Source organism: Thunnus maccoyii, chromosome 10 (genome assembly GCF_910596095.1).
Source record: "Thunnus maccoyii chromosome 10, fThuMac1.1, whole genome shotgun sequence".
NCBI classification, from domain to species: Eukaryota; Metazoa; Chordata; class Actinopteri; order Scombriformes; family Scombridae; genus Thunnus; species Thunnus maccoyii.
Genome location: NC_056542.1, coordinates 13,208,563 through 13,235,840, shown reverse-complemented (window position 1 = coordinate 13,235,840; position 27,278 = coordinate 13,208,563). Strand labels below are relative to the sequence as shown.

General features: G+C 43.2%; 2 protein-coding genes across 2 annotated transcripts in view; one reads left to right on the top strand and one right to left on the bottom strand.

Moving 5' to 3' along the window:
- grik5 (glutamate receptor, ionotropic, kainate 5) overlaps window positions 1-27,278 on the top strand; it is an 87,352-nt gene that overhangs the window by 2,136 nt on the left and 57,938 nt on the right. Inside the window, exons 2-4 of the mRNA XM_042425225.1 lie at window positions 4,803-4,940; window positions 5,221-5,375; window positions 8,594-10,680. The gene's annotated coding sequence lies outside the window, so the exon portion shown is untranslated. The remainder of the gene's footprint in view (window positions 1-4,802; window positions 4,941-5,220; window positions 5,376-8,593; window positions 10,681-27,278) is intronic.
- On the bottom strand, window positions 18,850-20,322 carry LOC121906380 (E3 ubiquitin-protein ligase RNF12-B-like). The gene is made up of 2 exons (XM_042425224.1): window positions 19,898-20,322; window positions 18,850-19,712 (listed from the first exon to the last, which is right to left on the bottom strand). The coding sequence occupies exon 2, from the start codon at window positions 19,410-19,412 to the stop codon at window positions 18,960-18,962; it is 453 nt and encodes a 150-aa protein (XP_042281158.1). The 5' UTR covers window positions 19,413-19,712; window positions 19,898-20,322; the 3' UTR covers window positions 18,850-18,959.

Below are 27,278 nucleotides of genomic sequence, written 5' to 3'. Positions count from 1 at the left end.
AATCTGAAATTACAGAGTTGAACATGTTAAAGTAAATGTTTCTTGTTTTATTAATGTTTTGCATTGTAATAGTGTTGTATGAGCATCCATAATGGATTAATTGCTATATATATATATGCTGCAATAATAAATCCATGCAAATCATGTCTCATAGAATTAGATGTGGCAGAGAGGCAGCTGGTTTTATCAAATTGTAACAGCTCATAATAAACTAAGAAATAAAGGATATTGGAATATATGAAGGAGTCAACGTAAATATCACAGCAAAACTACATGTAGTCATTAAAGGTCAAAAAATTTTGCCAGTGAAAATCACATACAGTAGAAATGCTACAGGAGAAGGAAAATACAATAAATCATGTTAAGGTCAACGTACTGTATATGCAGCACTACACAGTGTGTCCCTGCAAGAAATATTATACTGTGTTTTATAGGGAAAAAGCCATGTTTTAATAACTTGAATTTATCCATATACCACAATATACTGTACATAACTACATAAATCTGGAATGACACTGGTGACCTCTTCTTGGGGTGTGTGCCAAAATAATGCATCCCTATTTACCTCAGCTGCTCTTCTATAATATTCCTTTCTCTTTCACACATGCAGCCCCGGAGATTTTAGGGTGATTAATATTATATAATCAAACCTGCAACATTATGAAGTTGTAGTAGCATTTTATACAGCTTAAATATTGTTATAAGCAGAACTGTTTTTGGCTTTCTAAAATCAAAGCATCACTGTTAGATTCATCTGTTGTTAAAACCATAAAAAATTAATGTTACTCCTTTTACAGTAGACAGTGATTTTTGCTGTGCTCTACAAATGACATTACAGTAATTTATATGCAATACTGCAGATTTTCCATCTTCGTCGAAAAACATTTCGCTTCTCTTCTGATAATCCGTCTTAAAAAATAAAGTCTGAGTTAGATGGCGTGCAAAAACATGATGTAGTTCTTTGTATTTGACTAAGTGAGTGCACTTATGCAAACTTACTCAGTCGGCTACAGCTGACTTCCCAACTCTATTATCATATCGCAGTTATTAATGTATGATTGACCTATTTAAGTAATGGTACACATTTATCATTCTCTATGCCTTGTGATTACATATTTATTGCTTGCACATGCTCCACCCTCTGTCCTTCTCTTATTTTCTTTTTCTCCTTTCTCTCTTTTTTTTTGACCCCCCCACCTCGTTCTGTTCCTTCCCTCTCTTCCCCCCTGCGACATAGCCTCTGTCTCTCTTTGCTGAGGTGGCTGTACCTGCTGTGACTTTGACAAAGTAGTCTCCATGCGTGTAGTGGTGTATTTCTCTCTGTGTATGTGTGTGAGTGTGTGTGTGTGTGTGTGTGGACGCAAAGGAACAGAAGTTAAGAGTGTTTGTGTGCATGCATTGCTTTGCACTGCCTTCAGTTTTAGCTTGCAAATTTGTGTGACTGTTACTTTTGTTTAATGTGTGTATTGAACACATGCAGCGAGCATCTGTGTGCGTGTGTGTGTGTGTGTGTGTGTGTGAGCATACTGCAGCATGCTAGCACCTACGTCTACTGCTCATGTCATACTACTCCTCTGTTTTGTCCTCCATTACCCCTCACTTTTTTCATCCCTTGCTCTCTTGTTCACCTTGTTTCTCCCTGTGTGCTCCTCTTCTCCTGCCTTCCCCCCTCCATACCCCCTCCCTTCGCTCCCCTCACCTCCCTCTGCTTGTCTCCTCCCTCTCTGTCCCCTCCCTCATGTTTCCTCCTTCCTTTCTCTCTCATTGATAGTGAAGCATATGTGACTAGAATACTGAGGAGCTAATCATTATTCCACGAGCGGAGCACAGTGCTCAGGCAGAATGTCAATTCCTGCCCCCCCCCCCCCCCGCCCCAACCCCCCCACTCCCCCTCTGTCTTTCCCTCCATCTCCCTCCCCTCTTTTGCATGCTTTCCAAGCAATAGTTAACATGGAAGCAACATTTGCGTTCTGCAAAGAGAGAATTAAGGAAACACGCTTACAAATACACATTCACAATTGCAAACACCAGGCTTTTACCACCTGCAGCGCAGTGTATGTGTAATAGTTGAGTTAAGGTTTACATTTGTGCTGTGGATGTTATTTTGAGTGTGCGTGTGTGTGTGTGTGTGTGAGTGTGTGTGTGCGATACGTAGTTGTTATGTAAAAGTGCTCCACATCAATTTGTCAAGAGCAAAGAGGTGTGGGATGGAGATGAGAGAGAGAGACAGCTGTTGAATGCATATTTAGAGAGGAGGGAGACTGAAACAAAGAGAGACAGCAACAGCGGATACAGTTAGGCCTAAACCATCACTGATATTATGTTTAATTGCCTTATTGCATGTCTGCATGTGAGTTTGTCGAAGTACGAACATAAAACAACCAAGTTATCTGTAGCGTGACATGTGATATGCGACAATCACTCTTGGAGTAGATTCAGTGTCACAAAGTTGTGCTGAAAACCAAGTGAGGGGTAAATTAGACCAGAGGTAAATTAAATAGACAATACACACTTAGACAATATACACACACACACACACACACACACTCTGGGACTGCAGGGCGTATGTCAGTGTGTGTGATGGAATGGGAGAGACAGCACACGGAGACTCCTCCTGACTTCCTGAAAACTGCAGCTGTGGGTCACAGCCAGGGGTAACGCTGTGTACACGACCCCCCCAACCTGAGCACACACACACACACCACATGAACAAAGCCACACAGCCTAAATAAAGAATTTTAAATTTGCAAGTTGGACGGCTGCAGATACAGTCATATCCAAACGTCCACAAAGACATGCACACACACACACATACACACACACTCACACGGAAAAAAATGCCATGGCCTAAGGGAACCTCTGGCGTGACATGGCTGCAGTCTAATAGGCTCAAGCATGAGTGAGTAATAGGTGCTCCAGCACTGTCCGCCCACTGGACAAAGACATCTTGAGATGCGCATTATTTTATGAGATGCAAAGTGAATAGGTGAAAACATGATGAAGCATTGGGTAGGGGTGGGGCTGGGGGTGGGGGGTGGGGTGTTTGAGACCAGAGCAGAGGAGACAGCTCAGCATTGTCACATACTATATTTGCTTCCCTATTTGATTAGGGGACAGCTACCAGAGTTGAAGTATCCAAAGGCTCAGATCAGAGGGCATTAGTCAATATGGGAGACACAAATAGGCCCTAACTTTAAATTATGCCACTACGTATTCACATTATGAGCGGAGTAAGTTAATGCTGTGGTTGGACGGGAGCAATGTGGAATTCATTTGTAATACACAAATAATAAACACATAGCAGGTTTTTATCATTTTATCAATTTAATTACTAATAGCTATCTTGTAACCTAACCGCTCTTTTTAAATATGTTTAAACATAATTTACAAATATCACAGTAAGCCAGCACAGTGTTGTCACTAGCAATTAAAGGGCCACCTCATGCACAGTGTGACAAAATCAATGGTTCAACACACTGTGGTGAGTTTAATAGCCTTGGAGGACATGAAATGCTAAGGGAGCATTGGGGCTGCATGGTTGAGAAAAAGATCTATACTGAAAAGGCTACTCGGACCAACCAGTGCACCAGAGAGGAACAAAGGCATCATAAGGCCAATGTCCCAGCCTCGTTAGGGGGGATGAGACAGCGTAGCGTGATACAAGTTAGGCTTGTGACATCATATAGTGTGAGTTGCCTCTCTGGAGACTGCTGTCTGCTTGCGGTGGGCTCATGCTGTTGTGGAGTTGTGCCTTATATGAGTGAACATTATAAATAGTGAGGAGGATGTCAGCTCCATTCAAGGAAGTCCCACGTGAAGTGTCAGTGTGCTCCGGTGAGAGGAGAGATGATTTTCAGAAATGCGAGTGTGCAGCATGTGTGCATTGCGTACGCCTGCATACATGTTTGATCTCACCTCATGCTCTGATAGGATTTATACTCATGTGTGTGTTTACCTCTTCTTCCCCCGCTTGTGTTTGTGCATATCAGTGACATTATGTCAATATGTGCCGCTGTTTGTCGGCCCAATAGTGTGTTTACATATGATTCTGCTGTGTGTGTTCACATGTATATGTTGGCGTGTGTATGTCATAGGGTATGGGGCGAGTTGCGTGGTGGTGCGATAGTGTTTGTCACCCTGAGCATGTAGCCATGTCAAACTCTGTCAGGGTAGTTTACTCTGGCAAGGGATGTAACACATCCCTATGATTACTCTCTCTCTCTCTCTCTTTCTATCTATCTATCTGTTGGTGTGCGTGTAAGTGTGTGTCTGTTTCTGATTGTGTGGCCAGTTTTTTGCCTTTCCTCTTATTTCAAATGCTTATCGCAGAGACTGACAGAGAGAAGAGAGAGGGTGGGGAAGGGGGGGGGGGGGGGGGGTGAGTTGATATTCATCTTTGAGAAAAATACCTTGGAGGGAGAGAGAAAGAGAGAGAGAGAGAGTGAAGAAGTGGGTGTTGGGAAAGAGGAGGGAGGGAGGGGAGAGAGTGGGAGGGTGCAGAGAGAGAGAGAGAGAGAGAGAGAGAGAGAGAGAGAGCTGATTAGATTGGAGAAAGCCAAGGAGGTATGGGTATACTATTGAGCAAGGGGAGAGACAGAGAGGAGAGAGGCAGAGGGGAGGGTGACTAAGTGAATGCAGTTTGCCATCGCGTGTCGCCGAATCACAGCGAAGTCCACAGGCAGGCGGATGGATTGGACCTGAATCAACAAATGGATACAGAAAAACTGGATATACACTGCATATGAGGCGAAAATACGGGAGGACGAAGAGTCTGCCTTCATATCCTTTTATCTCTGCATCAGATACTGCTGTGAGGTACCCACAGGGAGGGAAAGGAAAAAAGCGGACAACTCATTTCTCTCTAACACCCTTGGAAGCTGAGGAGCTGTGAGCCAGAATAGAGTCGACTGTGGGACTTGCTGGGATTGAATATATGCTCAGTAAGTATTTGTATAGGCTGTAAATGCCAGTGTATGAGTGTGTCTATGTGTGTGTGGATTAATGCCTCTGGCTTGTGCACTGCCTCTGATGCTTTTTTCATGAAGAAAGAGAAAAGGGAGAAAATAAGAGAGGAAAGAAGGGAATGCAAATGCAGTTATGCTGCAATGTCTCTTCTATTGTGATATGCTGTTTGCATCACTGAACAGCTTTTTAAAAAAACAAAAATTTAAACAACTACCCCAGACTTGACTCTGTGTGTTTGTGCCTTTTCCTCCACAGTGCCGGTGTGTGTGTATGTGAGTGTGTGTGTTAGCTGATAATAGCAGCCCCATTGGTATTCAGCGGAGGGAGCTCCAGGATCTCGCTGCGCCTTTCCCCAGGATGGGATCACAGAGCAGGGATTGTGCTTGCCTGTGGAGAGCCCGCTGAAATGGGTGAGTGTCCGTCCTTCTCTTCCTTCTTTTTTCCCTTTCTCCGTACTCTTTCTCCCCTCTTTTTTGTTTCTTATTATCTCTCTGTCTGCCTCCTCTTCTTCAGTCTGCAGTTATGTTCAGAGCATTTTCACCCCTGATGGGTTTTCCCTTGGTTTCCTCATGTCTCTCCTTTTACCTCACCCACTCAGCCTGTCCAACCCACCTCTCTACCTCTCCCCCACCTGTTTCCCTCCATCCCTCCTTCTGTCCTCTTTTCATCCAGTATCCATCTCTCCTCATCTCCTTCCCCCCCCTGTCGAGACATAAACAGGCCTGTCCGGTTTGATGGATTTTGATGAAATCTGAATGGCTCACTTCAATTTGTCCCCCCCCCACCACCCCCTCTCTCTTTGCCTCTCTCTCTCCTCCCCTCCTCGGCTGTGTCACCCCTCCCCCCTGCTCGCCTCCATCCCCTCTCTCGGTCTCTTCAAGCTCCTCTCTACATTCACTTTGAATTCAGACACGCCGCCGATGTTTGAGTCTCTCTCCTGACATAGGCAATGAATGGAGATGCTGTGGATCCGTGTGTGTGTGTGTGTGTGTGTGTGTGTGTGGAAGGATTGCTATTTCAGTGTCTGTGTCAATCATTTCAATAGTGTTTCATGTGTATGCATCTGTGACACAATGCAGAGAGGGCAGAGGTCTGTGTTCAGCCTCAGTGTGTGGGATTGGTGGAACATAAGGTTATGAAGTAGATCAATGTGTTTAATTGCTTCAGGCATGTCAGCTGTGACACATATGCAGGTGCAGACACACACACACCCACACACACACACACACACACAGACTGTAACTCTTTTTACACGCACCTCTGTCTTTTTGCACTCCATGCTGACATACCTTCTGCACACCAATTCACACCCACCTACATCTTTTCGCACCTGCGACACAATAGCATGCTAATGGCAACAAAGGCTGTGTGCGCACACTCACATACACACGCAAAAACAAATACAGACACTACCTAACCACTGTGCCAACACACACATGTGGTCTCATCCTAAATGGTCCTATGAGGATATGAGTGTCACAGGAGGGTCATATCTATCCTCACAGCAGTATTGATTGGAGCTGATACACTGAATGGCCTCTAATGTTTCATTTTAAATGGACCATCACCTCACTGGACTCTGTAAAAAGGAAGCAGTCACTAAACCTATTTAATGATTTTGTTGTGTTCTGTTAAAAGAAATGATTTTGTGACTGCATGGCTCTGAACTCTGGACATCTACTTTTAAAAAAGTGTGTGCTCTCTCTTTACTGTTCTGAATTAAGACAGTATTCATTAATTTATATGTGAGCTGTTTTATTAGAAAAAACAGCTTATAGTCAACAGGTGCAAACTGTTGCATAGTAACAGAGAAGCCACTACCTGTTGGGTAGCTAAGATTTGACATCCTGCTGCTATTTTTAGATTTAGGTGATCTATTTGACAAAACGCTGTATGATTTATTAGGAAATATAAAAAAAATCTGCAGGCAGCCAAGTCTGTCTAAGCTCAGGCCAACATTAGTTTTGCCATCTGTCATCGACATGCATACCTGTCAGCCTGGAACATTGTTGGTCTGAAAGGATGTAAGAATATGTCTTGGCACAATAGAAAGTCATACATAAATGTGACAATATGCATCGGAGTCAAAATAATGATCAAAGTAAGAACAAAGTCTGATTAGTCATGGCTGTATTTTGTTTGTATAAATTAAATGCCAAAGGACAGAGTCAAATGCCAACACTTTACCCTGTCAGTTATCTCAAATGCTGCCTGAAAGCTGTGACACACTTAAAGTCGTAGTGTTTGACTGTAGAAATATAAAATTAGTTTGTGTGAAGACATGAAACCTAGAATTTGTGGCAAAATGAAATTGTTACTCCAGTCAAGTTCAAAATTTCTTTTAGTGGAAGGTCTCATCTATACATTTTTCTTCTTCTGTTTATTATTTTTTTCTTTAATTTCTTGAACAAAGCTGCTCAATGACTTAATTAAGAGATTACTTTTTTATTGCATTTGCACAAAAACCTCAGTTTTACACCTAAGAGGGAATTTTCAACTGTAAGTTTGTTATGATTCCAACTTTGTTAAAATATGAAATAAGTGTGTCAAACTGTGATCCTTGTAAGGTGTTTTGTACTGAACTGTGAGCTGAATAGTGTCACACTCCACCACTCCTAGAATCCAAACCTGTCTATACTAGGTCACTTTTTCAAGAAAGAAAGTTCTAATGAATTTTAATCCAAACCAAATAGCCAAATCTAAAAATATATTAGAATGAACTTTGTTACACTCATTCATGGTGCCTCTGCTGCTTAAGTGACAAGCTCATGTTACTGTTGCATTTACCTTCATCCATGATTTGACTATGGCGCCAAATCCAAAATATTCCCTCCCATTACTTTCAGATGGTTTGGTGTCAAGTTCTGCACGACTCACTAGTTTTCTCCTTTTTGTATTAACAAAGAGAGCAACAATAGTCTAAGGCAGCGGGGCATGCAGTATTTCAGACGGACAGTGTGTTTTAGGAACGACCCCCGCTGGAGTACAAGGCACACCCTGTTGCTCTTCTACACAGAGAATTTTGAATTTCAGCAGATCATTACAGATCAAATAATAGTTTAAATTTTGTATAAAAAGTGACAGGCCTAGTCTATACCAGTCAAGTATGACTGCTTGTACCTGACCAATGCTATGTGCCCGGACTGCAGTCCTCCACCTGCCTCAGGCACATTCACCAGTCAGAGGTCTCTCTCTGTCCTTCATTGTGCTCCCTCAAATGCATCTTGTCTTGGATACTGTGTGACATGATGGACAGCTAACTTGGAATTGAAGAAAAAGACAGGAGAAATGATTGGATGAAAGTAGTAGAGGTGTAGATATAAAATTGGATAGAAGGAATAGAAGAGAGATGTGACGGGGGAGAGTGTTTGAAGGTGAGCTTGTTGGAAGAGAGTGAAAGGATCAAATCATAGAGTGAGTGGAGAGGAGGAAGGAGCAAACAAGCAGCAAAGTCGGAGGAAAAGTGACAAGGACGGAATAGACAGCAGGACGACAGACAGGGTGGAGTGTGATGAGGAGGAGAATGACGTACGCGATAAGGCAGAGTGACACAAATGTCAACATGCTAACCTTTCATGCACTCTCACTCTCTCCACTTTACTTTGCCTCTCTTCTTCCTCTCCTCTAGATCTGAAGCCTTGCAGAGATGGACACCAAATGGGCAACATGGAAGCCAACATACACCCTCCAGCGACTAGCTTTCCACACCTAACTGCCTCCACCTTCTCCAGCCATCAGCTTGAACCATCCCAGCGAGGGTTGCAACTGCAGAGTTGAGGACAAGCCAGACTGTGATACCAGAACTACAGGAAGTAGAGAAAAGCAGAGGGGGACAAGCCTCAGAGGAGTTGACGTACAACAAAGCAATCAACCTGTTGAGCATACGATTGAGCTTGTCGGACTTCATCAGAAATGAAATAGGTTGCAGTGATGCTTGAGCAATGGTATGGAGCCTTCGGACATATCCGGATTTATCGACCGGATATCCTATCGAGATTACGACACTTTTGTGCACACCTCAGAGCAGGGCCGCTCTTCCAGATTGGCTTGTGGGCAAAAGCGAGTAATTGAAAATCCCCCCTCGAGAGGCTCTCTGTTCTGATTTGTTGTGGGGGGAGGAGGGCTTATTTTTTATAAAGAACAATTTTGAAGAAAAAAACCCCCCCTCTTTATCCCACATTTTTTCTTTTTTCTTTTCCACCATCTTCTCACACATTGCGGAGAAATACATTATGAAGCAGCACCATTCTTCTTCATCCTCCCTTGGTGACGGAGAGAGAGGAGGGACAGACTGTCCAGAATAGATAACGAGCAAGGAGACTGGCACTGAGGAGAGGAGAGGGAGAAAAAAAGGAGCAGAAAATAGAGGGAAACAGGTAGAGAAGGAAGAATACAGAGAGAAAGAGAAGGAGGTAGAGAAGGCAAGAAAAGAAAAATAGAGAATTAACTAAGATTGTTCAAAATCCTCTTCAAGACCTCAAGTCTCTCTTTCTAATTTGTCTGTGCTGTGTTGGAGGCTAGTTAACGCAATGGGCAGGGGAGGGGTCAAGATTTACACCAGGGGGGGCACTTGAGCAGGAGAGTAGGGTTATGTCCCCCCTGCACCTGCCTGGTCTGTATCATAGTGTTTGGCAGGAAGACAGATTGAGAGATGGCTTGGTAAACAGACAGCTATACTGAATGACAGACAAGCTCTGAGGCTGGTAAGACAGACCGATAGGAAGACAGAAAGAGAGGAAGACTGGAAGACAGGTACACAGCCTATTCCAAGTGTCAGGCAGAGAGCCAGGCAGACAGTCAGCGCCGGCACAGTAGACAGCATGCAATTCATTGTCATTCTATGCAGTGTGTGAGGAAAAGACAGAGAGAAGGAAAGAAAGCATAGACAGAAAGAAAGGAGAGGAGTATCCCTGTGTTTGTAGCTTCTAGAGAATCTCACTTTGTCTGCATCCACCTCAGTCAGTACTGTGGCAAAGCTCATGCACTAAAAAAACAGGTGGGGAGGGAGGGGGCTTTTACTAGAAAGAAAATACAGGTTGGAGCGAGAGAGAGAGAGAGAGAGAAAGAGAAGGAGGGAGGCAGGCAGAGAAACAGAGGGAGAGAGCAGGTGTCTGAAATCCTCCCCTTCATCTGCTTGTCATTTACTCCTTTATGTTCTCTCGTCATCTGGTGAGGTGATTGGTTTTCTGATGCCGGTGTTCCTCTGCTCATAGGCCCTCCGCAATCCCGAGGAAAACAAGAGGTGGGCAGACAGAGGAAAGCAGAAAAAGACAGCATAAAAGAAAAGGTGGAGCCCCATTTTGATTGACTAATCTTCACCCCTACCTTTTCTTATTTGTCAAGACGGGCTATTGTTATTTTTTTGCCTTTTTTTCTTAAAGTAAGAGATAGAGGGAAGAAAAACAGCTTCCCGATCAATCCCTCATTCTCTTTGTACACAGAATTGAACCTCTTCTCTCATCAATTGTAGATTTTTTCCTTACCTTGTTCTAAAGGGATTATTTTCTCCATCAGAATATAAACACTGGGATCCTCTAGATTCTATCCATATGTCCTCCCCCCGATGAAACAGTGTGAACCCCTCTGACTCCCCCTAAGGCCTCCCCCCTTGGCTGAAGTGCTAAAACCCTGTGGTCCCAGATCTCAATGCCTGTGTTGACTCACTACAACAGCGATAATATGGCACAGCGCTTCTGATACTGTCTGATTCATTCTGTAAGTAGGACTCTCTCTCTTTTTCTATGTGTTTGTGTGTGTGTTTCTGTTCACATGTACACTGCATGTCATTAGCGTGTATTCAGCTCATGTATGCAGAAACACAGACGTGGTCTGTCTTTCTGCAGTGTTGGTTTTATGGTGTCTTCACAGCGGATTTGCTTTCCTGTGCTTCCTCTGCTTCAGGCAATTTGAGCATGTGTGTGTGTGTGAGAGTGTGTGTGAGTGTGTGTCTGCCAAAGCAGGAGATTTTGATCTTACAGCCAAGCTTACAACAGCATCAGAGTGGTGTCAGAAAGAGGCGAAGGAGGGGCTTTTCTCTGGGTGTGGGTTTGTGTGGGTGTGTGTGTTTGTGCAGGCCCACATATTGGTCCTGAGGTTAATTTGAACTAATTAGTGGTGAGTATTTTTGCTTCTCAGAGCAGTTTTTTGGTTCTGTGTCAGTGTACTTGCATTCATTAGGGTGAGATAGAAAGGGGATGGGGGGCTAAAACTGAAGAGGGTGAACCAGCTAATGAGAATGACTCTGATTCCCTGACTAGTTCTTTGTTGCCTCCATTTCACGTCTAATGCCCTGAGCATTACACCCCGGCTGCATATCATTTCAGCCTCCTTTTATCTCCCTATGTGTTGCTTTGGATGAAACCCTGTACTGAGACCCAGCCTCTGCAATGTCCTGCATATTACTAAGCCCATCTATCTCTGCAGACACATCCACATCTTTATACACTCCCACAGTCACCAGGCCCTGCACCAGGAGACGCTCAATCAAGATAGTCCCTTCAAACAGACCAATGAACTGTGAATAACGCCATTACACAAACTCCCAGCTCAGAGCGTTACAGAGACAGAAAGATTGGGAGGGTGGAAAAAAAAAGGAAGGAAAAAAGCACAAGAGAAAGAGAGAGAGAGAATAGAAAACATTCTAGAGATGGAAGAACAAGAGCGGAGGGGAATGAGAGAGGAGACATAGAAAGAGTGAGACAGAAAGCAACAGAGAGGAGGACACATAGAGGAGGGAGGGTGAGAAACAGAGAGGGAAAAGGGAGCGTGTGGGTCTAGAGGGGCCGCAGAGCAGGAAAAGACCTCTGCTCCATGGGAGCACTCTGATGGGCTTAGCAAGGCCCCGCTTTGTTCACACTGTTGGTCAGCCTCTCAGAATTAAGATTACTAAATAATACGATTACTGCAGCTGCACACTGATAACACACTGCTGCCGATCCCCTTTGTCACTGTTAGAAAACCCAGAGAAGAGAGGAGGAGTGGCATATGATGGCATCAAAGGCATGACTGTACTGACTACACAACACTGTCACAAGGGCTTTCGCCTCACAACATGGCTTCTCTGTTTGGAGATGAGTAAAAGTGGGAAGAGTTGGTGTGACTTTTCATATGAAAAAATTAAACTAAAGTTTTTCTTTCCTCAAATGGATGGATGTCGTGACATATGTGACATCAATTTTGACTCGTCTTATCCTTTCTCCAGTTGTTAATGTGTCACTGTCAGCCCCAAAGGGACTAAAAAAGTCAACTAAACAAGACACGTCCCAATCTATTGCGACTGCACATGTGTAAACATAAAGCAAGGCTCTAATGGTGAGACGCCTGCCCCTTATCTCCGATGTTTTACACTGCATCCACTGGGTGGGCTATTTGTTTCATGTTTCCGTGCTTGACAGCTTTGACACGGATTCCTGCCAAGTTGACCTTGCAGTTTAAAGAGTAATAAAAGCTGAATTCCCAGGCTATGTTGCACATCGATACGTGTTCTTCTGGTAGCTGATAAATGGTCTTCCACCCCTCGGGAGTGGGGAAAAACAAGCAGGCAGCAGAAAACTGCTCTCCAGTCCTGCTCAGCAGAAGTAAAGCACAACCATCTGAAACCTACTGCTCCCAGAGTAGTGAGCTAATATCAGGGTTGGGCTGGGCTCAAACCCCCCTCCTATGAGATATGAAGTATCTTCTCTTTCCTCTCAGCAGGAGAAACCATTTGCCTGCAGAGCTAAAGATTAGCTTGGAGCAGGAAACAGAAAATACGCATTTAGCATGTGATGGTATAGTAGAAAAGTAACAAACAACAACCCAGAGTGGAGGACACAAAACGAAACAAATGAATTATGACACACAGCCCAAACATCCAGTTTAAAACAGCCTTAAACCACTGAGATTTAGCAACCATTCATTTCAGTTTGTTTCTGTTCCTGTGCAGCACATTTGTCATCTATTGGAGGTTTCATGCAATGTCATGTAGTGTATTTACTTCAGTGACATCATATAAACTTTGAACCCAGGCCCTCCCCAGCCGAGCCCCCCCTTAGTCACAAAATAACTGTATGACTCACACCGTAGAACCAGTACAGCTCCAGTCAAAAAGGATCCATGCTGAAAAACATACACTCTGCTCAGCGAGTCCAGACATGCTGAAACAGAAAGGCCATATGGAGATGAGGTGCCAAATTATCAGTTACGTGTTTGTGTCATTCAGTCTCTCCCTTTTAAGTGCTTTTTACAACAGCAGTATACAGTGTTGGGACAGTATACTCCAATCATTTCACTTGACTTGGTATAAATTGCAGCAGAAAAGCACATGGTTCATAGGATAATCTTTCACTTTGAGTTTCAGAGCTTCCTATTGCCCCTGTTTGTGCCAGTCAGGTCCTTTCAGATCAGTGATCCCGTCATCCCTCAGGGTAAGATTTTCTAATTGCTGGTTCAGATTTTATTCGCTTGTTCCAGTTTTGATTGTGCTTACATCAATCCTTGATAATTCTCCACTTATGTTACCATTTAGACAAAAGCACATTTTTACATTGTTTGCACCATTAATCATTTTACAGTTCTTTGGAAGGAACAGCTGTTCTTTCTTCAAAGGTGGTCAGCACCTTTCTTTAACTGTGCTATAATAGCTAGCAGGAAATGCTCAATTCTTCTAAAAAATGTTATAGATAATTGTTAGACTGTTAACAACAGTGAATCTATCATTTTCTTATCAACTCTGCTTCTGCTATCATACCCCATGATGCCTCTTGTGTGGCAGTACACCCCTGAAGTGCCTCTGACAGCCCCTGCTCAAAAGTGAGCCAGGCTAATTTTGGATATGAGATCTCTTCTAACACTGAGCAGCACTTCAGTTTCCTCTGCCTTCAATCCTCCACCGCTTGACCACCAGCGCGAGGCACTGCAGCCTGCACTAAACCTTTGCTCCTCATTGCCTAATGGAGCACAAAAAATGGCCCTGTTTGCTTAGTCGTTTGTCCACTCCTGCTTGCTTCAGGCTAGCTGGCCTTGGGGGAAAGATTGAGTGTCTGTGTGTGTGTGTGTGGAGGGTGACAAGAAACGGACATTAGGACACACATGCCCTTTCCATAATGTGCTCCCGGCTGGGCTGTTTGGCTGGCCATAAAGTGAATGCCGCTAATGGCCTCTCAGTTAATGGAGTCATTAAGATTGGATTGCAAGAAGATAAAAGCAATGTGTATAATGTGTGTGAACCTGGTGGAAGTGTGATCGTTAGTATACATATGTGTCCTGTTACTGTAACTGCTTTGTGTATTTCTAGTTGTAGTGCCTCAGTAGCTACACCCAGGACAACACTAAAGGCGGCAGTGACACTCCTTGGCATTAGCATTAGTAGAAAAGGTCAGTATTCTATCAATGTAATTGTAATACGGTCTGAGGCTCAGGTGATCAGTCCTGACCCGGCCTGTCCTAATCAGCCGTCTCACGGAGCCTCAGAAAGTCACAGCTATAATGTTTCACTGCTAGACTGCCACTGCCTAGTGTGAGTGTGTAAGTGACAATGGCTGATAAGCTTGCTTTTGAGGTCATTTCAGGACTCGTCCCCAAGAGAATTCAGCAAGGCTGGCGAAAGGCATTCTGGGTAGCGTTGCGTGTTGTTTTCATGGTGGCATGACTGCTCATTAAGTCTATGTCAATTTCTTGATGCTCACCAGAGGGTTTGCTTATGTCACCGTGCTCATCATATTTTAAGCTTCAGCTGCAATTGGTCCAGCTTGCCTCATTCACTTGTTGTAATGCCCTTTATCGTACCACAGGGGAAGTTAGTTTGCAGACAGAATTAACATTAAATCAAAGATAAAATAATTAAAACAGAATGGAAAACTCTTTCTAATTAGGGCAGACAGAGAGTCAATAGCTTGACTTGCTAAATTCGGCATATATTCACATTTGTTTTGCCGACTTTGGAAAGTATTACTTTTTAAAAAATCTAATTGAAGGTGCATTTTACTACACTGTTTACAAATATACCACACTCACATATCTCTGCCAGCCTCATGGGTAATAATGGGTAATATTTATCTGTCAAATGGTGTCAGTCCATGTATCAGGAGATCAGAAAATACATTTCAGAGTGAAAGAGCGCGCCTTTTAATCTAATCAGTTACTAAGTAGGCGAAGCCCGTAGCTGGAAAATGGTGTCTCAGCAGGGGATGTCATACTGCAATCACTGATCAAACCTGTCTGCAGACCCCTGAGGAAGCCTGAGGGGGTCATGCTGCAAAATAAGAAAAAACTGGTTTAATTTCAGTTATTTTATTTTGAGATAGGATAGCCAGGGCATATTTTAGAAGCGACTCATATCTCAATTCAGAGATTTTTATCATTACTGTCATCACATTATAAACACTTTGTAATTATACTGTATTCAAATTATATATGTATCTGTTTGGGGAGTCTGTCTGTGAATATGTTTGGAAAAACTGTATTTATACAGTTTGACTGTGAGAGCAATGTATTTTTTTCCTACAGTATGAGTTGAAGTACCCTGTAAGCAATCTTGTACTGTTCATCCACTCTGGTATAATTCTACATAACTGCTTTTATGTGAAAAAATGTTCAAAAGTCATTCAGGTAACAGCATTGTCAGCCTTCCTCTAGTGAGTCTCTTTTACATTTTAATGTTTCCCTGCTGTTCATGCTGAGCAGCAGTTTGCCTGACAGTGTAATAATGGCACTCATCATGACATCTACAGGTATCGCATCTCTCTGAAACCAACCATTAATACATGTACGACTCAGCTCAGCTCCACTCGCCTCTGTAGGAGTGCATGGTGGACCTGCATCAGATAGTATTTGAACATATTTGCTTTTACATACTTGGAAAAATAAAACAGTAGTGCAGATAAGCGCACCACCTATGTAGTGTTTTAAAGTGGGGCAAAGCAACATAGTAGTTGTTGTTTATTGTGTCATTCACATACATAAACATAAGAGCCTAGAGCCCACATTGACTTCTTATATCAAATATTACAATGTAAACAACTTTAATTAAAAACATTACAATCTGTCAAAAAAGCTGCCTTATGAAAACAACTAATACAACTCAATTCATGGATAATCATCCAAATACAAGAAGTAATTAAACATTTTTCTAAAAGGCACAGCCCCTAAATCATCATGTAATGAAAAAGTAAAACATAAAATGGAATCTCTGTGCACACAGAGATCTTTGACTTTTGCTTAAATTCTTTTTCACATAAAATTTATAATTTTTTTAATGAGGTAATATATTCTTTAATTGGGCTGGTACCAAAAATCAACAGCCCATCTTTGCATATTGTAAAATGAAAAATAAATTAATCGTACATAATAAAGATCCCATCTTAGTAGTCCAGAGATGTCAATGAAAAATGTCCAAACTAAAGATCTTTCTAGTAAGCCACTGTTGACAGGTGTGCTCCAAAGCTGGTTAATCTCATACTGTATGTATGATGTTCAGAGGTTCCCATCTTATATCACAACTGACAGATTTCACTGCAACAATATTTTTTTAAATGTATCAACAATAAAGAAGATAAAACACCAGCATAAATGTTCATGTCATTGTAGAATGTTAATAAAATCACCTACGTAAAAGTGTTCTTCCATAAATTAAGATCAAACACCCTTATTTAAGTTGTTTTCAACCCGGCCCAGTCTCAGACTTCAGCAGATGGATCATCGTTTATTAAGAAATCCATAAAAGGTTAATTAACTTAACAAGAAGTTGTCACTTTTTTGACATTTATATCTTCAGTTAGTCTGTAAGTAGCCCAAACTGCAGCCCACTTATATATAGTACATCAAATACAAAAGATGCCAGCATCTGCGTCTTCATACTAAAATGTAGTCTGAGGCCAAATTTCATCACTGTTTCCATGTTTTGCCCTGTGTCTCGTTTCCACAACAGTGGTATTTTGGGATTGTGAGTCAAGAGCCTGTAATCAGCTCCACCAATTAGAAGTATTAACATGCGAGTCAGTTCCAGCTCAGCTGCCTCGGTCCAAATGGTGATGCGGCAGTTGATTATGGGCTTCTGCCTGATTTTAAACAGAATATTTAATTGACTGAATGAAACATATTATTCTAAATAGACTCATATTATATCATTTTAACTGGATTAAAAAAATACAACAGATGTGATTAATTAACTAATTTGTGGTTTTATGGGCTTTTGATCTGCATGAACATGTGGTTGGTCTGGAAAATAATGGCAGCGTTTTTTCAGCTGAGTCAAAACTTGGCCGTGATGACAACCCCCCGCCACTGCCCCCCGCTGCAACCACACACACAGAAATGTCATGGAATAGTATAAATATTATCTGCATCATTGACTTTTTGTGATATAACTTTCAGATGAACTCAAATGTAATAATTGTAGTGTGTGAATGATGTAAATTCAGACACCCAGGGAAGGAAGTGATGACTATAATTAAGGTCATATGAAGGTGTGCGTGACAATAAGTAAAAATTATTTGCTAGAGCAAAGTTATTCTTTAAATGGTTTGACACCTTCCTGATGGTGATAGTTTTCTACTTCACTTAAGCTCAAGGACGTAGGTTTGGTTTTAACTTAGGTAGGGACATTTTTTGTCGGACAGCTAAAATAATTGTGTATGTGTACTTGCTGTCTATCATTCTTTTCTCTTTCATAGGCACATGTGCACACAAACATACACACAGAAAGAGCCTGACTCTGCAAAATTTTTACTGAATATGCATATGTTGACTTGCCTGAAACTGGACTTGTATCATGATTTTCTCTCTGATTTTTACATTTCATTTTATTGATAGTATACTTAACTATAAATCTGAGACCAAAATTAATATTTAAAAATAACATGTCATAGACTGTCACAATAAATATTGCTACAATAAATTAAATGTATAGGAACATGTAGGCAATGTGCTGTTACTAGGTGCTGTAAGGTTTTCAAACCTCACCTGAGATTCTGTCCTTTCAGTTTGTGGATTTGGGTGACACAACTCAAGAGTTTCATGACTGAGCCACAGTGATGCTCAAACCTATCTTTAAATCATCTCAAAAACTTCTATTTGTATTATTTTTCATTCAACTCCTGAACTTATGGCTAGATCTTTCACTATGACATCAGAGCTCACCTGAGAGGCTCCAGCTCACGTGTTTGTGTGTCTCTGTGCCGCTCAGGCTGCTGCTGACAGGACTTTCATAATGAAATGATGCCTGACAGTCACAAACAGATCAGTTGGACAAGCTATAACTAATTTAGCTTATAAATAATGTTCATGTCTAAATGACACATATGCAATAATAACTCTGCTCTTGAGTCACTCATGGCACACTTCTTTACAGAAAACACACAAACCTGGCAACTCTGCAGAGATCTTATGGTTAAGATTACATGGAGTTAAAGCAGCTAGATTGTTAAGATTGATTGAGATTGGTAAAAATATTGGTTGGGACAGTCTAGCAACTCCTTGATATTGGTAGTGACATGTCCTTACCCTACTGTCCATACCCAAATCTACACCCATGCTTAAAGGTAAAGTCAGCAATTCTAATCCAGTACACTTTTTGTCAAATTCAGTGAATATCTCCTCATGGTCTGCTAGTCGTCCGTTCTGTTTGTGTGCTAAAAAAATGATGGCGTTCATACACAGCACTGGCTCTGTAAACGGGCATGTAAACACAGTGGCTCTGAGCAAACCACACAACACTACTCCAGCCAATCAGCAGCAGGGGGCATTCGTGCTCATGCACAGGACAGGAGGAAGTCATCAGAGCAGCTGTCAGTGTGAAGACATGACAGTCTCCTGTCTCCAGCACCCGCTGAATGGTGGGGGAGGGCTGGCAAACTACAGAGAGAGAAAGGCTGTGGCCAATTCACTTAAAGAGTTTTTTCATGAAATAGATATGCTTCCGTTTTATTAAATGTATAATTCCACACTGAATCTGAGACAGGGTGTGTAGGACAGACAGACCGCTGTGCAGAGCAAGAGGCAGGCAGCTGGAGGTCTGTTTAGGTGTTGGTAAGGACGGCCAACTGATGTTCTAGGAGGTCTGGCTGTGGGTTGGCGGAGACGGCTGACTGCAGGTCTGGTTGTGAGTTGGCAGGGGCTACTGACTGGACTTCTGGCTGAGTGTCGGGATAGGAGGCTGACTGGGGTTCAGGCAGGGCATTGGCAGGGGTGGCCAACGTGGGTTCAGACAGGGAGTCGGCAGGTGTGGCTGACGGCGCGGGAACAGGCTGGACATTAGCAGGGGCAGCCGATGGCTCAAGAACAAGCTGGATGTCGGCAAGGGTGCTGGGCAGCGGAGACTCTGTGGGACTGTACTGCTGAGAGAGCCAGTGGTGTCGCATACCATGGGGACCACACCTCCTTTTAGAGACTCCAAAGTACCCTGTAAAAACGGCAAGGCGAGTCCCAAAGTATGACCACTGGATGACAGGGTGGCTCCTTGGTTTTTCCATATGAGGCTCGTGGGGTTCAGGGAATGCAGGATCAGTTCAGGCAGGTAGCTGGCTAGCTGGCTCAGGATGGGCAGGCTGCAGGCTCACAAACTAGAGCCTAACTGACCGGTGTGCAGGCTGGTTGTGAGCAGTCTGGGATGCAGGCTGAAGGCTGGCAGGCCAGCGTGCAGGCCGACATGCAGCTGGAGTGCAGGCCGAGATGCAGGCTTAAGGCCATTATGCTAGTCGCTATCATGCTGGTGGCTATTATGCTGGTTGCTAGCATGCTGCAGGTTAGCTGGCTGGGAAGCAGACTGAAACCTAGGAGGCCAAATGCAAGCAGACAAGGAGGTTAGAGCAGTCGTCAAGTCCCCCTGCAGTTCCAGCTAGTACTTCTGCTAGGCAAGGCCTGGAAGAAACCTCCTAGAGTGCCATTTTCAGAGCTTGTGCTCTATACTGGAGGTATTGCTGTAATAGTTCATGAGGCACTGAGTAGTGTGACTCACCTCACCAAGTTCGTCCACTGGGTCCATGTTTGGCCAATAATTCTGTCATGGCTGGTGCAAGAAGGGCAACAGGGATACAGGGGATAGACCCAAATGCAGACATCTGAGGCAGAGCTAGATGTAGTTCGATGATTTAATATACAAAGTGGAGGTACAAAAGCATACAGGATGGTGAGGCAGGCAAGGGTCAAAACCAGAGACAGCAGTCCAAACAGGCAAACAAATCTGAAAAGGAGCAGGCAAGAATCAAAAGTCCATTAAACAGGCAAGGTCCAAAACAGGCAGGTAACAGGTCTTGGGTACAACAGATGAACAGAACACAGATACAGAGGCTAGAGAGCAAGACATGAGATACGTGGCAACTTAACAATCTAGCAGAGAACAATGGAAGTGGACCGCATAAGTAGTGAGTGGCTGATGAGGGAATGAGTTGCAGGAGAGGAGTGGGCGGAGTAGGCCAGGACTGATGAGAAGTGGGAACAGGTGTGTAGATGGGGAAAGGAGGGAAAGTCTGAGGGCATCTGGTGGACAGCTTGAGGATGGCAGGTCTGGGCAGCTGGAGGAAAGTACATGGCCTGGGAAAAGTGAGCAGGGGCTAGAGAGAGAGACAGAGAGCAATGCAGAGGGCTGGGGATGAGAGAGTGTGGCTGCAGAGAGGGACTGAGGAGCAGATTGTGACAGTATGATGAACTGCATTTGGGCACAAGAAGACTGACGAGGTGTTTGTGTTTTTGCATGTGTGAGCATAAGCAGTTTGTATGTCCGACTGTGTGTGCGTGCCATGTTTATGCATACCATGCTTGTATGTACATTATAAATGTTGCGTAGGCGCTTTTCTGTCTGTGTCAAGATGAGTGATCTGTCAAGACGAGAGCCCTATTGTGCTGCCTGTGTGTGTTTATAATTCCTTTGAATTGCATACATGATGAAACCCTGTGGGGGGCCGTTTTCATCGGTGCATTCTGCCGATGTCATGGTTAGCGCTGGTGTGTGGTAGATGCCAGAATCGATGTATTTCACACAAGTGGAGCTGTGGTCACGCTGAGAGGCACGGAGGATTTCAGACTGCTCATGAGACAGCCTTTGATCCAAAGGAAAACAGGCTGAGGGAGCACACACTCCACTGATCCACACAGCCGATACCAGCCTATTAGCACCTGCAGTCAGCCTCAGCTCTGTTGTTTGCAGGTCAGTAGTAGAAAATAATTTAAGAAAGTCAGCAGGATAACTTACAACTAACAACATATTGTTTGTCTTACCTGAAATTCAAGCTGTTAAGCATTGGGTACTAGTGAGCAAATTGGGGATTAGGAGTAGATTTTAGTTATTACATACCAGGTGCTATATATGACTTTTATTTTATTTTGTTTTATGGTATTTGAACCTGAGGTGACAGATTTTTTGGCCAATTGGGGCCAATGAGAACAAGCTGTAAACACTTCCATATTAATATTACCTCATTAAGGTGATATGGCAAACACTTACAAACAAAGCAGATATGAAGCAACATTAGATTGACAGAGATTGTACAGTAAGTCCAATATTCACTCTCCTTATAGCTCTGGTTTGGTCTTCGCCAACTCCTGATGGAAAACTTTTGCTCTTTAGCAGCTAAATGCTCCACTATGTTCACCAGCTGGTTGCTAACTTTGTGTGCCATTTGTTGCCAGGCTGGTAGTGTGCGCGGGAGGTTTTTTAGAGCTTTTTTTGCTGAAAAAAGCTGTCTGCTGCATCTGAAAATGGTGACTAAGAGAGTGAACAGTAAAGTTGTGGGCTGTAAAATTAAATAAATGAGCTGACAGATGCTAAAATGCTCTGTAGAGCTGAGGGGAACTACAGTCATGAGTCGTGTGATAATTCTGTTTTGTGTAATTCTGAATTCAGAACTACAAGTGATTAATATAAAAATAGTGATTATAGCAGCTTTAGCAGTACTGTACAGAGTAATCTGAATAATACATCTAAAAAAAATTTTTGGTCTTGTAGTCGGATTGTATCTCGATGAAAACACAAATACATACCAAATAGCAGTTTAGCAATTATATGTTGTTTCCCCAGTGAAAATTCATGGATGGTGACAATTTCAGACCTTTGCCCACTCCAACAAATGAGGGCAAAACACACAGCCATCATTTGTGCTGCCTGAAGATCACGTAACTTCACCTCCCAATATCACCATTTTCCAATTTCCCCCGCTAGTCTCAATGGGACATAATCAGTCACTAGCAGTTGGCCAGTGGCACTTGCTGGTGATATCCTGTCTATGATAATAACAACAGTGTCTCATAAGGGCATAACCTGCCTTATTGCTCAATGGATTTACATACAGCAGGTAATCATTTTGACCGCAGGCTATGTGTGACTGATGGTGTGTGTCAGCACTATACATGCAGCCTTTGTTTTCATTTGGCAATTAGGCCTGTCGGGCCATGCTGCCGCGGAGATCAATGTACCGTTTGGATGATTGTAATGCGTTTGATTGTCTGTGTGTGTGTGTTTGTGCAATTCATCTAAATGCTTACCTGTGGGCCATCATCTTTACAGCCTCTATGTATCCATCTCACTCAGTGTTGCTGTGAAGCAGAGAAAACATAAGGCTCCTTTCAAGGGAGACCACACCATTACAATTGTGACCTGATTTACTCTCCCACAGTGGCTTTGATATTAAAACACTGTTGTACAATAATCCATTTTAAAAGAAAACCCAAATTCAGAAATATGCTAATAAAGTGAAGTGTGTGTGTACAACCGCATCCTCCAAGGTTTCTCTAGTGAGGGGATGTGAAAGGGAGAGGGGAGTAGGTGTGGGGGAAGAGGAGATAGGAAGCGATAGCTCAGCAGAAAGGTGTAAAGTCCTCCGGTGGCTAGCTAATCTGCCAGGCTTAGGGCAGCTGGTTTTCTCCGTCAACCTGATGGAGGAAGGGGGAAGCTCTGCCGGGCTCACCTTTCAAGCTGCCTGGGCCACAGCCACAAGGGGAAACCCAAACACATCGATTAGCCGTCAGGAGGGGGGGAGGCAGAGAGGGAGACATAGACTAACTCTCCTCTTGTCTTCCCTTCTACCCCCACCTCCTTTGACCACCTCCTCCAGCTCAGGCCAGTGCTTTCTCACGGGAACATATGGGTATGGCGGCGAGAAGATTGAGGATGGAAGGAGAGCAGTCAAGAATGAGGAGGAAGAAAAATGAGGAAAGTGTGGTGAGGGAGAACAATCAACAAAAAGAAAGACAGGAATCAAACAAACAGGCAAGCCCAGGACAGCCATGTTTTGCTTTGCTCTGATCATAAGCCAAAATCTGGGAGTGCGTGTGTGCACAAAGGGGCTTGGATGTGTCTGTATGTGTGTATGTGAATGTTCGTGCACAGCAGCTGCTGAGTTGCTGTGTTTATCTGTGTGAAAGCTTTACGGTAAATAAAGCTTGAGCCCTGGCAGGGAGACAGGTGCAGCAGGCTGGGCCAAAGGAAAGCTACTGTAACTCAGGACGAGAGAGAGAGGGGAAGAGAGCAAGTCTCTTGAAAGTGCCAACCGGACAATCTTTTGAAGTGGCCCATATTGGCATATCGTGAATAAACATGAGCAATGTTTGCTTTCGAGCAAAGCAGAGGCTGAAGGGGTGAGGCTTATTAGAGACCAAGAGGCCATGTTGATGATGTTGAACTGTGGCCATGATCATTTACTTCACTGAAAAGCCGCACAAGCTCATCCGGTAGTATTTATCATCTTAATCCTCATGTTCGTCTAATCATGCATGCGCTGATGTGAAAGAATGGAGGCGCTAATTAAAAAGAAAATTCCACGAAGCTGAAGTGTACCATGTAGACATGAAAACATCTGAGATCATCTACTGTACTGTATTATCTATTCATTGCTCAGTTTTTCAAAATTATCTACCAATTATGTTGTCAACTGCCTAATGATACTATTTTGTCAGCGCATTTATTAAGAAAACCATTATAATAATCTCGAGAGTTTCACTGTAATGCCATTTTGTAAGGATAGGTTTCACAGTTTTCAGTTGCCGGAAACAAACGGATGATAATGTCTATTACTGCTGATAACGATGGCGCAAATTACATAACTCTCCCAGCACCTCCACTCTAAATCATAACTCATCTATAGGCACTTGGAATATTAACCCAGTCTTCCCCCAAGGCTTAGAATATGAACCAGCACCTTATAAGCTGATGCAGCCCTGTGCAGCGGTGGTGTGATTAGAAACCCTGCCTGGTGAACTGCTAATACACTCACTGGAGTTTGATAGCCTCCAGTATGTCAGGCTGCTGGTTATGAATAACCCTCTGCATAACCGACCCTCCCCCACATCACTTAGGGTGAAATACATAGTTTTCACTGCTTTTCCATCAGTGTTTTAGGTTGTGCACTTTAAGTTTTTTTCTCGCTAACTGAATACATGTCAGAGCATAGGGTTCATCTGAAAGCATTAGAGGAATCAGTAACAGCCCTTAAGTCTTTCTGAGGCGGATCGGGGTGGAGATTAAACAACATCGGTTAAAGGGAGACGGGAGGGGAAATGTGTTTTGGTCTTATAGGCATCTGACAGCTCCTCCATAATAGTGAGCTAATCCGTTTTATACAGTGTGTGTCTGTCTGTCTTCCTTTCCTTCACACACTGGCAACAACCAAACACATACACAAATGAACCGCATGCATGCAGACACAAATTCATAAGCACACACACATACACGAGCATGCACGCACCTACACGCTCAAGGGCACAGACACATGCATTCATAAACACTTATCATCTTAGTATTCTTGGCTGAACTGATGAATGGAGAGGCCTTTGAACTGTTGATAATTTATTGAAATGTCTTCTCATGTGACTTGACATCTGTCAAAACTACTCAAAAAGATTTTGTCCCTCCATGAAGACGCTGGCTAGGAATTATTATTAAGGCATGCTAACAGATAAGGTGTTAAAGGAGTGTGTGTGGTTATTCCTGGCAGGGCACTACAAGATACTTAGACACCAAATTGACTCATTATAAGTGCTAATGACAGGTGTCCCTTTGTGTTTGGTTTGTGGTACTGAAACGCTGCCAAATGCCTGCCATCACTAGCGTCAAACGCCGCGGTGTGCAAATATTCTGTAGAATGAGGTGCCCTTATCTGTTGCTGCGCACTCGTTCAACTCATTAAAAATTAATTGATATGTGACATTTGATATCCATTGTTGAATCACTTTAATGACATTGATGTGACAGACTCAATTTAGCCAGTTAGGCTACATAAGAGGAAGAAGTCATTTTGTCCCTCCCATCATTATCGTCCTCATCGCGCTCTGTGATTGCACAAACCAATTAAAACAGATTAACCTCCCATCCAGTTCACTACTTTCTGCCACTGGATTGTTGTGTCATTTATAGAGCATTATGGCTGCCCAAGCTCACTCTTTGTTTTTTTGTTCCACTCTCTCAGGGGCTGTCGAAAGTAATAATTGTGTTTCTTGCTGTGTGATAATGCGGTGCTCTCTGTTCCTTTCGGGTCTGTATTGAAATCTCGATCCTGTCCCTCTGCAGTGGCTATCTCCCTCCGTATCTGAAGAACTGATGGTATCTCCCTCCCCCTGTGAATTTTCTCCTCTCCAGCTGAATTATCCATCCTCTCACTATTGCTCTCTTTCTCAACTTTCAATATTTCCTCTCTGGCTTCCCTATCTCACACCCTTATCTCTCCTTCACCACTATATTTCCTCCATCTTGCTCTCTCTGTCTTACTCCTCTCCCTCCTCCTTTCCCCACTTTGTCACAATTCTCTCTTGCCTCTTATCTGTCCACCTCAATTGCTCTCCTCTGTCTCACTTTGGTCTAACTTGGTATCCTAAAGACGCTTTGCATGTGTCTGGCCAGGAAGCATCAGAGTGTAACCTGCTAAATTGGAATGTTATGGTGAGGCAACACACACGCATGAGGAACTCTTGAGTTAATGGACAATTTACCTCACCTCATTGTTATAGCCTTTACATTCATTAAGCCCCCTCTGCTCTCTCCTCTGCCTCTCCTTATCTTTCTCCCACTCACTCTTTTATTCCTTCATTCTCTCCAATCTTTCTCTCCCCTGGTTGTCTTCATCCTAAAAGCCTGGCTGCATTCTTCTTCATTGTGTCCTACCTACTGTATGTTTCCTGTGGCTCTGGTGTTGCCTTTTCTCTTCTGCTCTCCGCTCTCCGCTCTATCCCCTCCCCGCCCCGACCCACGGCGTGAGCTGTCCAGCCTGGTACCTCCAGCTCGCTGGAGTAAATGGTAAAATAATGGTAACAGCTAGCCATAAATCAACCCAATTGAAAAACATCACCATTAGAGTCTCCCTCTCGTTCCCTCCCTCATCTGCTCTTTTCTGTGCCCTTCACCTTTGTTCCAGGAGGGAAGGAGGGAGGGAAAGACAACTACTAGCAAGTGTTCTGGGGGGAAAACAGAGGCTTTCAGAGAAGGTGATGGATAATGAAAAATACAGCTCACGTGTTACTGTTTGTACATGTATTTATTTCGTTGTTCATGTATTTTTGTGTTTGTCTATTTGAGAGAAACCCAATGTTTAAGCTGATACTGCTATATGTGGATGCTATGTACATTGTCCTGACCCGAAGCTTAGAGGAGAAGGCTCATGCGGAAGGAAGAATATCCTTGTGTCAGCACATCCACAATCCGTGTGTGTATGTGTGTGAATGGGCATGCATGTCTTACAGGCTTAAAGGAGGAAAGAGGAAAAATGCGTCACAGTGAGACACCGCAAAATGGCAAAAAGAAGGAGTGATAGCAAGAGATAGACAGAGGCAGAGTGCATGATGGTAGTAAGAAATTTGCAATAATGGGTGGTGAGTGAAGCGATGCATTAAATGTGATATGACACACAGACAGGCTTTTATCTATCTGATTCAAACAAATGTGTAGATACACATATATCCGTGCACATACATTTAGTTACAGCTGCTGATTGCGGGCAGTGGTGCGTTGTTCAAGCTTTATTGGACCAATAAAAGCCGGTGCCAAGCAGAGGCCTGTCTGGGTTTGGTTGCTGTGGTGATGCTTGCCAAGGTACACGGCAGAGAACAGTGGTGGTAGTATTCAGTATTCAGTATTCAATACAACTAAGCACTACCACAATGTAAAAATACTAAAATACAAATAGAAGTCCTGCATTTTAAATTTTACTTGAAGGGTTGGTTCACCTGATGTATCGAAATGATACCTTTAAAAAAACATTCTTTCTTTCCTTATTTAAGAGAAATTTAGTGAATTGGCTACAGAAGTATCATCAACAAAATGTGTCAAATATAGTCGTCATAATGGCAGAATTTTCCCTTCTCAAGTGTTTTATCATACTATTGGATTATGGTTATTGAGGCACTAACATGTAAGC